This window comes from Brassica oleracea, chromosome C9, assembly GCF_000695525.1.
Source record: "Brassica oleracea var. oleracea cultivar TO1000 chromosome C9, BOL, whole genome shotgun sequence".
NCBI classification, from domain to species: domain Eukaryota; kingdom Viridiplantae; phylum Streptophyta; class Magnoliopsida; order Brassicales; family Brassicaceae; genus Brassica; species Brassica oleracea.
In genome coordinates this window covers 11743624-11757122 of record NC_027756.1, presented here as the reverse complement: position 1 = coordinate 11757122, position 13499 = coordinate 11743624, and the positions used below count along the sequence as shown (strand labels likewise).

Here is a 13499-nt window from a genome sequence, read left to right as displayed (position 1 = left end):
TAATTGAATTGTTAAAGGATGAGGTCTTGGGTTCGAGTAATGCCAACCACATCAATAACTTATATGGAGAAATCAATGAAGATTTACATGTGAGGAGTTCGAGTCGGTGCTCTGTAGGATCAGCCTAAGATTCATAGGGTGGATAGTTCCCACGGGACGAGTTGTTATAATATATATATATATATATATATATATATATTAATTTTGCATATTTTAGATGTAGAAATTTTTTTTCTAAAAGATGTTCAGGTTGTTTCTCTAGCCAAAAGAACATAACATGACATAAACACAAGGTTATATGTTATCCATATAACTTATAATGTGTCACAAATAACAGCTTTTTCAGGATAATTGTTACCTAAATTTAGTTATAAAAAACTAAATTAACAGAATAATAAACTTCTTGGTTAGTATACACATTGGTTAGAACTGTTTTCGATAAATTATTGTAGGTTTTAAAATGTAAAATATTCCAAAATTTAGTCGATAAATTTACTAATCAAATTATTCAGTGTTGAGAATCTTTGATAGGAATTCTCTCTCTCATGTTTTTAATACACAGTCTACTTAAGAGTATTAGCCTACTAGGCATGACATAATCAAAAGTAAGAAACTGATTGAAAACTTTTGAAGTCGTACTGCTACTACTAGAGAAACAAAAAGAATCTAATTCTTCCACTGTTACCGCTACCACCGCTGATGAAAAACTGTGTAGATAAAATATAATTGTACTAAGATATAATCTGGCATATACTTTTGAGATTAAAATTGTAAAGCAAGCTATCAAAATTTCATGGAACCTTTATTATAGAGGCTTATTCTAATCTTTTTAGTTGACAAAAACGGTTAAAAAAAAAAGAAGTAAATAATCTATTCATTTGCATTTGGGATAGACATTTCGGTTTAAATTTGAATTTGGTTTGGGTTGGTCTGGTTTGCTTAGGTTTAAAATATGTATATATTAATATCATTTAAATTAACTATATACAATATAAAATATTTTAATATTTTAATTTTGAAAAAAAAATTGAACATTTTTTGATAAAAGATTTGAATAAATATTGACAAATTAATAGTTAAATTTTAAACTTTGCATTGAATATTTTTTTAAATTATAAATTACAAAAACTATTAAACATCACACAATTTTGTTATCAGTGATTCAATTTTTTTATAAAATGATACAAATGATCAAAAAACAATATAAGTAGAAAACAATTATTTAATAAATATTAATATTAAAAATATACTATATATGTTAATACTATTTAAATTTATTTATAGACCATATAAAATAAAAAGTGTTTGTTTAGATTAATAATTTGTTTATGTGTTCACATCAATTTGATAATATACGTAATAGTTACTGAATTTTAATATTTAATATATATTTATTATTTCATAATATGCAAGAGAATATATAATACGTAAAAAATAATTTATATATAATGTTCATATTGCGCAAGGCGCAGATTTTAACCTAGTTTAAACGTAAAAGCCAAACATCACAATAAAAATGTAGAAAATGCAATTCAATAATTTTTCTATTATTATTTTCAAACCTAATATAAATATCATAGTATTTTTTGGCTTTGATAATAGTGTATAAGAATCATATTATTTTATTATTAGCTGTGTCTCTTCTATTCATTTAGAAATAAAAAATAAAAAATTATGTTTAATTGTTTAGGCTAAATGATTAAGTATCTTTAATTTTAATATCGTTAGTATACTTAATTAATTTAATTAAATAAACACTTCGATTTTTCTATTCGGTTTAACTTAAAACCAAACCGAACCATTTGGGTTGACAAAATTTTTGACCAAATAGTTTGGGACATTACTTTTGTTTGGGTTCGGCTGGGTTGGTTCGGTTTGGTTCAGTTTGATTTTTTTGCCACCCCTAATTTACACTCTATAAAAATATTTTAAAATTAAAATGAGGATTTAAAAAAATAATGATGATGACTGATGAATATAAATATATGCTTACATTGATGTTGTCAAAAAAATGCTTACATTGCCAGTTATGTCTAATTGTATGTCAATGGGCCGAGATGTGTTTAGTCCACAAAAATTATAGCAGAAGTAGAAAAATAACTAAAGTGAAAAATTGTTTCAAGAGGCAAACAAAGTGGGACACTTGTAAGTTTTGAGTTGAATCTTCTCTCTGTCTCACCCTTTTGCGTGTGTGTATTATGTGTGTGGCCACTAATATAGTAAAAGCAGAGTGCGTTGGTAGGGAAGAGCAGAAACAGAGAGAGGGAAAGATCTTATCCATGGCGGCTATTGCTAGTCTCCAAGCAATTCATCTCAACTTCGGGAGACGTGGCAGTATCCGATGTGGGATCTCGGAGCCGAGCGGAGAGCCAGCTCCTATAGGGCAGAAGACTAGATACAACGATGGCTTAGCTGAGAGGGTGTTCATGGGACTGTTCGCGAGGAAGATTGACGGAGCGGAAGTACCGTCTAGTAACCGATAACGCGAAGGTAATGTTGAATTCTAAAAATATCCGTTAACTTAGCCTTCTTAATACCGTTGAATTCTAATAATGCCCGGAAATAAGGATTCAAGAGTTTGTTAACACCAAAGCTCTAAGTATATTAATCAATAATTCAAAAGTTGTGTCTCTTACAAATCAAGAGATCACTATATATATAAAATATAAAATCCTAAATTCTTAGGGATTAGAATCCTTAAGTCTTAATCCTAATCTTTTAAGGAAAACTAATGCTTATCCAAAATAACAAAAAGGAAAGCCAAATCATAGGGAATAAGGATGTACGCTACATCACGTCTCCGCCGGTATGAAAGATTCGTCCACGAATCCAAAAAGGATGCCATCATCAGGCTCAAACTTGAACAGATGCTTGACATTAAAAACGTCTGCGGTACTGACATGCGGAGGTAGAGCCAGTCGGTATGCATTAGGACTGATCTTTTCAATGACTTCGACCGGTCCTAACTTTCGTGGCTTCAACTTGTTGTACTGTCCAACCAGAAACCTTTCCTTAATAAGCACCGCCCAGACATACTCGCCAACCTAAAAATGGACCTCTCGCCGACGTTTATCCGCCGCACGTTTGTACTTTATAGTTGTGCCTTGCAAGTTGTCTTGAGCTTGAGTATGAACGCGGGAGATCTTATCAATCAGTTCCACCGCCCAACCATGAAATTCATCAGGCCGAGGAAGTGTTGACAACACCAGGGATGCCCTCGGAATGACACCATATACAACTTTGAAAGGGCTGAAACCCAAACTTCTATTATTCGCATGATTATGAGCGAACTCCGCTTGGCACAGGAGCGAGTCCCACGACCTTAGATTATCACCAACCAAGCATCGTAACATGTTTCCTAAGCTGCGATTGGTGAATTCGGTTTGTCCGTCGGTTTGGGGATGATACGCAGAGCTCATATTCAAACTTGTTTTTAACAACTTCCAGAGCGAACGCCAAAAATGCCCAATGAACCTTGAATCTCGATCAGACACTATAGACACAGGAAGACCGTGGAGCCGAAAGATTTCGCAAAAGAAGAGTTGAGCCACCTGCACAGCATCAGTTGTCTTTTTACAAGGAATAAAGTGCGCCATCTTGGAAAATCGATCGACCACGACAAAGATAGAATCATGACCACGTTGAGTACGAGGAAGCCCAAGAACGAAGTCCATACTGATATCAGTCCATGGCTGGGTCGGAATCGGTAAAGGCAGATAGAGGCCAGCATTCGAGGCGTTTCCTTTCCCTTGTTGACAAGTAACGCAACGACGTACAAATCGTTCAACGTCTCGGCGAAGTGTAGGCCAAAAATAAGAATCTGTGACCAGTTTTAGTGTGCGATCCCGACCAATGTGGCCCTCACCATGAAGTTCCTTGATGATCTGTAGCCGCCAGCTACAATCCGGGACACATAAACGATTGTTGTTGAAGATGAAGCCATCGACCAAGGTGTACTCGGAGCGCATACCTCGCGCCACATCTTGTACGATCGGAGCAAAGAATGGGTCTGTCTCGTAAAGTTCTGCAAATCACTCCATTCTTAAAACTGAGGCGCGAAGTGTAGATACCAAAGCATGTCTGCGACTTAATGCATCCGCCACCTTATTAAGCTTGCCGGACTGATGTTTGATCACGAATGTGAACTGCTGCAGGTACGCTGTCCACGAGGCATGTCGAGACGAGATTTTATCTTGTGTCCCTAAATATTTCAATGCCACATGATCAGTGAATAGAATAAACTCCTTATGGGCCAGGTAATGGCGCCAATGCTTGATGGCCTGGATGATTGCGTAGAATTCTATATCGTAAGTGCTGTAACGGCTACGAGCACCAGCCAGTTTCTCACTATAATACGCAACCGGACGACCATGTTGACTTAAAACAGCACCGATGCCCAATTTTGAAGCATCACAATGAAGCTCGAAAGGTGCTTCAAAGTATGGGAGGACTAAGATCGGAGCCGAAGTGAGTTTTCCTTTGATAAGAGTGAAATCCCGTGCTGCGTCATCTGTCCAAAAGAACAAACCACCCTTCATGCAATCGGTTATTGGAGCCATAATGGCGCTGAAGTTGTGGACGAAACGCCGGTAAAACGAAGCCAGACCGTGAAAACTTCTAACCTCCGAGATTGTCGTTGGTGTAGGCCACGATGCGACTACTTCAACCTTCTGCGGGTCGACCCGGAGACCGCTTGCAGAGACGACATAGCTGAGGAAGAGGACCTCGGATGCACCAAACTCGCACTTCTGTTTAACAATAAACAACTTTTCCTTACGCAGAGACAGCAACACATCACGAAGATGAGAGAGATGGCCGTTCATTGTTGTACTAGAGATCAGGATATCGTCGAAGTAGATGACGACAAAGCGGCCAATAAAGGGGCGAAGAGCCTGGTTCATGACTCTCATAAACGTGCTTGGCGCGTTAGATAACCCAAACGACATTACTAACCACTCAAATAAACCTTCACGAGTTTTAAAAGCGATTTTCCACTCGTCGCCCGGGCGAATACGAATCTGGTGATAACCACTCTTAAGATCCAATTTTGTGAAGATAGAGGCTTTTCCGATCTGATCAAGGAGATCATCAAGCCGTGGTATGAGAAACCGGTAACGTGTTGTAATCTTGTTGATCGCTCGGCTGTCAACACACATGCGCCACAACCGGTCTTTCTTGGAGATGAGCAGTGCTGGTACTACGCACGGACTGAGGCTCTCTCGAACATAACCCTTAATCAGTAAGTCTTCAGCTTGGCGTCGAAGTTCTTCATGCTCTTCTGGGCTCATGCGATAGTGCGCTCGGTTGGGTAAGACTGCATTCGGAACTAGGTCTATGTGATGTTGAATATCTCTGAGTGGAGGTAGCCCCGCTGGTAACTCCTCTGGGAACATGTCCTCAAACTCGGTGAGAATCGGACTAAACTCAGGTGGGCAAGGCGGTAGCTGTGCAGGCGTTGGAGGGATTGATACCAAAGCAAATAATGGCCTTGCTTCTTGTAACTCCTGTTCGAACTGGGATCTCGAAATAATCATCAAATTTTGTTTTGATGAAGATGCCGGGGTAGTGATGTTGATCGTGTTATTAGCGTCCGGAGAAGGAAGAAGAGTGATCTTACGTCCCTGGAATAGAAACGAATGTGTGTTCGTTTTTCCATTATGGATAACTTCTCGATCATATTGCCACGACCGTCCTAGAATAATGTGAGACACATCCATGGTGGCGATATCACAGTAAAGCTCATCTTTGTAGAAGGCTCCGATCGAAAGAGAAACCAGGGCGCATTGAGAGACATATACCTCGGCTCCGGTTTGCATCCAAAGGAGTCGGTAAGGGTGTGGGTGAGCCTCCGGTTTGAGAGAGAGTTTGCGTACCGCTTCCTCTGAAACCACGTTCGCTGAACATCCTGAATCAATAACGAAGCGGCATACTTTTCCTTTGATCGTGCAAGTAGAGCTGAATAATGATGTCCGTTGCCATGCTTCGCTTGTTTTTGGAGCAAAACAATTTCTTCGTATCATGAGGAAAGTACCTGTGTCACCCGCGACTTGTTCTTCTTCCATATCATCGAACTGTTCTTCATCTTCGTCATAGATAGTATCACCTATGAATTCTTTATCAGTGGCAAGTAACCCTCTTCGGCCCCGATTCGGGCAAGCTGTCTGAATATGTCCCTGTTCTCCACACGTGAAACACCTGAGAGCATTAGGTCGTGCTGGTCGCGCGTCCGTTTGTTCGTCAGTGTGGTACGTGGTTTTGGATCCTGAAGATGTTGTTGCTGTCTGAGTATTCACAGACTTGGTGTCCTCCGCTGTAGTTGTGTTGCGAGATTTGGAGTTACCAGACCATTGGTTTGCGCTGAGGCGAGTTTGCTGTTCGACGAGTAACGCCCGTTGGCGCGCTTCTGAAACAGAACACAGATCGAACTGATGAAGCATATTCTGTAGCTGTGGTTGTAGTCCTGCAATGAAACGAGCTACCAACTGATCTTCAGAATCATGAATATCGACTCTTGTCAACATCTGGTAGAATTCGTTAGCGTAATCCTCAACGGAGCGTGATCCTTGTCGTATATTGTGAAATTTCTGAAACAGAAGACGCTCAAAGTTGTAAGGAATGAATGATTTTCGCATATGTTTCTTTAACATGTCCCATGACGTGATTTTTTTTTTCCTCGTCGTGTACGTGACAGTTTAAGTTGATTCCACCACGACGCGGCATGTCCACGAAAACGTATTGAGATGAGAGGCACCCTCTTCTGTTCTGGAACGTCTTTGAATTCAATAAATTCATCGACGGTCACAAACCAATCAAGTAGCTCCTCTGGTTGTGATCCTCCTTTAGGAATATCAATTTTAATCCCTGAAGTTCAACGAGGATCGTCATTGTTCTGGCGTTGCTGATGGTGATGTTGCTGTTGATGACGATTTTGATCTCCAAAAGGGTTTTCAATGTCGCCGTCTTCATGTTCTTCAAACACTGGGTTGTTGTTGCGACGTTGCCGCTGGGGTGCTGGCGCAAGTGGAGCGTTTGCTGTTAATGCGGCCTGAACTCCGGCTTGAACTCCTGGCTGAATGAATTCAGCCAAGGTTCTGCGGATTTCATCATGAAAGTTCTCTTGAAAATCTTCCAAGAATTGTTGAAAGTGTGTCCAGTCGTTAGCTGGTTCTTTGCCTGGTCGAGGAGCCATCACAAGATCGAAAACAAACGATAAGGATCGAAAGTTCCAAGTTTCTGATACCAATTGACGGAGCGGAAGTACCGTCTAGTAACCGATAACGCGAAGGTAACATTGAATTCTAAGAATACCCGTTAACTTAGCCTTCTTAATACCGTTGAATTCTAAGAATGCCCGGAAATAAGGATTCAAGAGTTTGTTAACACCAAAGCTCTAAGTATATTAATCAATAATTCAAAAGTTGTGTCTCTTACAAATCAAGAGATCACTATATATATATAACATAAAATCCTAAATCCTTAGGGATTAGAATCTTAAGTCTTAATCCTAATCTTTTAAGGAAAACTAATGCTTATCCAAAATAACAAAAAGGAAAGCCAAATCATAGGGGAATAAGGATGTACGCTACATCAAAGATGGAAAAGTTTGGTGGCTCAAAGAAGAAGAATGAGATGAAGGAGAAAGGGTTTTGGGACTACGACTACGAGAGCTTCGTTGAGGTTTCAAAGAGGGTGATGCAAGGAAGATCTAGGACGCAGCAGCAAGAGGTTGTGAGGGAGGTTCTTCTCTCCATGCTTCCTCCTGGCGCTCCTGAACAGTTTAGAAAACTGTTTCCACCTACGAAATGGGCAGCAGAGTTTAATGCAGCTCTTACAGTGCCTTTCTTTCACTGGTTGGTTGGTCCTTCTCAGGTCATAGAAGTGGAAGTGAATGGGGTGAAACAGAGAAGTGGCGTTCGTATAAAGAAATGCAGGTAGCAATTAAGTTCAAATTGTTTTTGACTATTACTACTTGTTGTGGACATAGGCACGGCAACTGAAACATTGGTGTATGATTTCCAAAATTTTAAAACCTAATATACATAAACATAAAGCCTCAAAAATTTTATTTATATTTTTACTAAATTATTCGTAGCTCCCAAAATCGTTCACATACTTGCTACTTCTATTAATATTGAAGGTATCTGGAGAACAGTGGGTGTGTAGGAATGTGTGTGAATATGTGCAAGATCCCAACACAAGATTTCTTCACCAATGAGTTTGGCCTCCCACTCACCATGAACCCGAGTAAGTAATCTCCTTCTCACCATATAATCTCTTCTTCCTCAACATAATTGCCCATTCTCTTCATTTTCTGTTGTAGATTTTGATGATATGAGTTGCGAGATGATATACGGCCAAGCGCCTCCTGCCTTTGAGGATGATCCAGCCACCAAACAACCTTGTCTAGCATATATATGTACGTCTTGCAAAGTCTCAGATTGAATTAGATGTAGCTAGTATGCAATTTAAACTAACACATGATGATGTTGCCTACCTGCATGCAGGTTCTATGTCCAATCCAAGCTCGCCAGTCTGCCCTAAACTACAAGCATGAACGGCATTTGACCAGCCAGATGTGTTTTTTTCCAAGAGATATACATTACATACTTTTTTATAAACATATACAGATAAAAGTCAACAATGTAAAGAGTCTTGATACTAGTTAGTATTCTTTGTTACTATTCTAGTTGAGTTGTGAAAGTTTATGATACACATACACTTGAGCGTATACCTCTCTCTCCACTTTTCCGTGAAGCGTATTTCTGATTTAATTCCTATAGCTAGGGTGTACAAAACTGAACAGGTGAAACATTAATATTTGAATGGGCCACACCTAAGAGTACAAACAGAATGAAAAGAGTGTGATTGGGAGGTGATTCATTGAAAGCACATGGAAGTTGGTTGGCCCAACAAACAATCACAGACATTGAACTGTTATTGTTAGTTACCTAAAGAGTAAGACAGCCTTTGTTTCTGCCCAATTTTCTTACTCTCTAAAGATAGCAGCTAACTTTGAGGTCAAGAGAGAGAGAGAGAGAAAGACTCGAGAAAGAATGATTAGAGCTGATAAACATGTGATGAGTCTTTCAGCTTTACAACACACTTCCATCTTCTAAAGTGATAATAGATTAACCCAACTTTCTATTTCCTTTTTTCCTTTATACTGAATACATTGTTTAAAAATAAAAGACATCTCACCACCTCCTTTTACAGCTAAAGCTTAGATATGAAGATGGAGAGGAGTCATGAAACGATGATGACCAGAATCCCTACTTCAGATCCTCACAATACCACCACTTCAGATATAATGGACTCCGTATGGAAACTTTATGACAACCCTTACTACTGTTGCTCACAGTCTCAAGAGCATCAACACCAACGCAAGTCTTTTATTTGGGATCTGAATTTCATAAGAGTCTTCATGGAATCTGAACTAGAGAAAGCTAGAGCCGAGATCAAGGGGATGAAGGCAGAGCTGGACTACGAGAGAAAAGCTCGAAGACGGGCAGAGCTGATGAACATGAGGCTGGCCAAAGATGTGGAGGATGAGAGAAAGGGTAGAGAAGCTGAGGAGATGCAATACAAGCGGCTCTTAAAGGAGAGATCATCTGAGAAAGCAGAGATGGTTAGGATGAGACAAGAAGTTGAGGAAGAGAGACAGATGCATAGGTTGGCAGATGTTCTGAGGGAAGAGAGAGTTCAGATGAAGCTGTCGGATGCAAGGCTTTTCTTGGAGGAGAAGCTATCTGAGTTAGAGGAGTCTAATAAAGAAAGAGACAAGGAGAGGAACATGATCATGAAAACAAAGATACTGGATAGAGCGAGTAGTACACCTGCGAGTGGGAGGTGTGAGAATCCGCACATAAAGAGAGGGATCAAAGGGTTTGTGGAGTTCCCGAGAGTTATGAGAGCAATAAGATCAAAAAGTGAGAAATGGGGTTCGAAGATCGAGTGTCAAAAGGTTCAGCTCAAGACTCTTCTCAGACAAAAGACCACTCCAAGATGTGCTTCTATTCACTCATCTGCTTGATACTGTAAAAGCCTATATTCCCTCTCATTTGTATCTGAATAATCAACATCTAAGCTGGAAGCTGTACTGTCAAGGACACTCTTTGTTTGTACTAATATTCAGTGGATTTTGCAACATGAAGCTAACTAGACTTTGATTTTTTTTTTCTTTCATTTCCTCCATTATTCATTTGACTTCAAATATTAATACTTACCATTTGAAATGTAAAGCATATGTTTATAGTCTAATTAGCTTCATGTTGGGAATCAATTTAGCAAATACTGAAAAATTTGAACTTGCTTCAGTGGTTTTGGTATTGAATGATGCAGTGAATTAGAGAGACAATTGTTCTCCTTCAAAAGTAAACCAATGAGATTTCTAATCTGATCTTTTAGAGAACCAACGAATGAATAAACAAATGCATTTCTTGATCCTTCTTACATGAATGATTGTTGCTGTTTCTCTGTATGTTTTGATACATACATCTGAAATGTTATTTGCCTATTCAGGGCCGGTCATGAGATTTTAAGCCATAAACAATTTAGTGCTGGATATATGGAGAAAGAAAATGCCCTCAACTTGTGCAGGTACACATATCACTGGATTAGACCTCTTGTTTTGGTGAAGAAAATGAAATGGGAGTGAGAACATGAAACTGTTTATCAAGTAAATCAATGATAATACTTAGGTTTCTTCACACTTTGTGAACTAATGAAGCGATCCTTCTACATATTCATATACAGGAGGGAGCTCATCAGTAATCTCACAAGGGGATGCAGGAGTGACATACCTCCAAGCGTTGGTGCTAAAATCGAAAACTTCACATGTAGTTGTAACATCGTCAAACTCTTGAGAGTTATATAGCCAAACTGGTTTGTAGGTGCCACTGAATCAATCTTTACCGAATCCATGCGAAGATAATGGGTGTATACCCGATCTAGTCAAAGAAAAATGGTAGGAAGAGGGAGACATACCTTGTTGAAATTTGGATGGGGGAGAGTTCAATGCCATATAGTAGTTGGATTGATCGCAATACACCAGAAGGACATCCTCTGAGATTTTGGGGCCATAACTATTTAGTAGGAACTTTAATATCTTTTACATAAATTTAGAGATCAACATATCTATATAAACTAGATAAGGAATCCGTGTGATATCGCACGGAAACTCATTTTATAAAAATAAAGATGTCATAATTTATAAAGTAACCTTTTACAAAATCAGTATATATATTTTTTTAAAAATAATAAGAAGAAGAAATCATTGCAAACTTACATTTATGACAATATATTATTTCATAAATTTGTCATTCAAGATGCAAAGATTTTTTTTTTTTAAACATGTTATAGTTTTCATAAATTCATGCGGGAACTCATTTTATATAAATAAATATAATACACTATAACTTATATTTTTATATATACTTCTTAATTTTAATTTTCTTTCGAATATTAACTTCTTTACTTTACTTTTGAAAAAAAATTTCATGTCAAAACGTAGAAAATTTAAAGATCTATATCTATATAAAATTACCTCTTAAAAAATTAGGGGCCAGGATCGGCACATCCCAGTGATGCAAGAGGCATACTAGATCATCAAAACTACTGGAACAAACAAAACGCTCCTTAATAGGTAACTTGACTTGGGTAACTGATGATGATAATGTTATGTTTTTAGTATGATCAATCTCCAGCCTCCGCATAACAGATTTCTAACGACAGCTCAACTGTCTTTCTTGGAAATTCTTGGATTGTATTGTGGATCTCCATTGATTGAATACTTGTTTGAATCTTATCACTGGAACCCTCTCATGCTGAAGCAGGCCCGGGTTTGACCCCATACATGTGATACATTAGTATGGAACCTATTATTTATTTAAACATTTTAGGGCCTAATTATTCAATATTGTTATTTGTTAACATGTGTTAATATGTTCGATAAGTTAATAAGGTGATGGGCCATCTCTAAATAAAAGACAACTAAGTTTTATATAGCCTTTCGTGTTATTTAATATGAGTGGATTAAAAGGAATATAATAATTTAACATAATTGTCTTCAATGTTATCGATTAAAAGAGATAGATCAAAGATCAAAGCATTTGATTATGAAAGTTTGATAGATGATTTTGTAGAAAAAAATGTAAAAAACTAATATTTAAGAATTGATAAAAAAATTTACTAGTTTTAAAGATATTGTAATTTTTAATCATAAATTTGATTTTTTTATCGATAATTTTTTATGTATTATCTAAAGGCCTCATTTTTATATTTCGTATTGGACCATGAATATCTTAGAACCGGCACTGTGCTGAAGCCATATGAGGAATATGAGACGTGTGCTAAATGCTTCCAAAGATTAGTCTGCAATTCTTGTTTGTCAAAATTTCTGGAGCAGCCTGAGTAAAATACATTTTGAATCAAATCATTCCTAGTAAACAGAATTACTAATGGTATAATATGTACATTTTTCTTAAAACAAAAAGATATATAAATATGATAGTTAGATTTACTATAAACTAAAATCGTATCTTTTTTTATTTGAGTTCTTCTAATCAATTATATAAAAACACTAGAAATAACGTAAACAAACACTACAAGAAAACACAAATTTAACGACGGCCAAAATCGTCGTTATTTCCTCGGAAAAGAAGGCTTACGAGGAAATGGCGATGAAAGGCGTTTCGTCGTTATATGATTGTCGTAAGAGAAGATTCGTCGCCATTTCCTCGTTAATTAGCGAGGTTATATTTTCCTCGTAAAGAAGAATTAAGTTTTCGTCGTAAAGACCACGTGGGGTTTCCACGTAACGCGGTCGTTGTGCTTCCTCGTAAGAAACTCGTAAATGATTCGTCGTAAAAGACACGCAAAAACCTCTAAATAAATTCGTCGTAATAAAAACGTAAGAAACACGAAAATAATTCGTCGTAATAGAATCGTAAGTAAATCCACGTAAAATCCTCGATAATTGTTCCTCGATATTTCGTCGTTAATTTTCCTCGTTAATACATCGGGAATTAGCGACGAAATTACTTTGTTTTCTATTTACTGAATTTATAAATAAAAATTATATTTATTTAATTTATTAATAAAATTTTAATTGAAATTAAATCGAATAGGAAAAATTTTTTTGGCCGAATTAAAATGAAATTATATAATATATAAATAAGTTTTGAATTTTAAAATACAATAACAAAAAAAAAAACTAATGCTGCATTGCCGCGTCGTAGAATTCCTCGCTCCTTCTCGAGAGATCTTCCTCGTTGACTTGCACGGATGTCTCGCCTGGAATGGGGTTTTGTTGTCTCATGGTCCTGAACATGGCCTCCCATTCCGGATTTGTGGCCGCTATGACGTCCAAGAAGTTCTCGAGACCAGTCATACGAGCTGTGAACGACGATTTTGTCGAGGCCAACTCGTTTTGTGTCGACGACAGCTGATGTTGTGTCGTCTCCAACACGTCGCGCAGCTGAGAGACTTCATCATCCCGTCTC

The 13499-nt window shown here is 37.6% G+C and overlaps 3 protein-coding genes across 6 annotated transcripts; 2 read left to right on the top strand and 1 right to left on the bottom strand.

The window, feature by feature from the left end:
* The first annotated feature begins 2143 nt into the window (after positions 1 to 2143).
* LOC106318694 (protein BRANCHLESS TRICHOME-like) lies at positions 2144 to 10146 on the top strand. Of its 3 annotated transcripts, none has more exons than XM_013756788.1 (5): positions 2144 to 2490; positions 7566 to 7931; positions 8138 to 8244; positions 8321 to 8416; positions 8505 to 10146. In XM_013756788.1, exon 5 carries the CDS (start codon positions 9227 to 9229, stop codon positions 10028 to 10030), a length of 804 nt encoding a protein of 267 aa, XP_013612242.1. In that variant the 5' UTR covers positions 2144 to 2490; positions 7566 to 7931; positions 8138 to 8244; positions 8321 to 8416; positions 8505 to 9226; the 3' UTR covers positions 10031 to 10146. The 3 variants fall into 3 exon arrangements, with proteins under 3 accessions (XP_013612242.1, XP_013612241.1, XP_013612240.1); XM_013756787.1 differs by having other exon boundaries at positions 7550 to 7931; XM_013756786.1 differs by lacking the exon at positions 2144 to 2490 and having other exon boundaries at positions 7692 to 7931; positions 8505 to 9117; positions 9214 to 10146.
* LOC106314326 (beta-carotene isomerase D27, chloroplastic-like) lies at positions 7576 to 8554 on the top strand. The gene is made up of 4 exons (XM_013752217.1): positions 7576 to 7931; positions 8138 to 8244; positions 8321 to 8416; positions 8505 to 8554. The coding sequence occupies exons 1-4, from the start codon at positions 7576 to 7578 to the stop codon at positions 8552 to 8554; spliced, it is 609 nt and encodes a 202-aa protein (XP_013607671.1).
* Positions 10147 to 10471: 325 nt separating the features above from the next.
* On the bottom strand, positions 10472 to 11729 carry LOC106317416 (F-box protein At5g10340-like). Of its 2 annotated transcripts, none has more exons than XM_013755238.1 (4): positions 11543 to 11729; positions 10984 to 11061; positions 10800 to 10878; positions 10472 to 10664 (listed from the first exon to the last, which is right to left on the bottom strand). In XM_013755238.1, the coding sequence occupies exons 1-4, from the start codon at positions 11709 to 11711 to the stop codon at positions 10535 to 10537; spliced, it is 456 nt and encodes a 151-aa protein (XP_013610692.1). In that variant the 5' UTR covers positions 11712 to 11729; the 3' UTR covers positions 10472 to 10534. The 2 variants fall into 2 exon arrangements, with proteins under 2 accessions (XP_013610692.1, XP_013610693.1); XM_013755239.1 differs by having other exon boundaries at positions 10472 to 10621.
* Positions 11730 to 13499: the final 1770 nt, after the last annotated feature.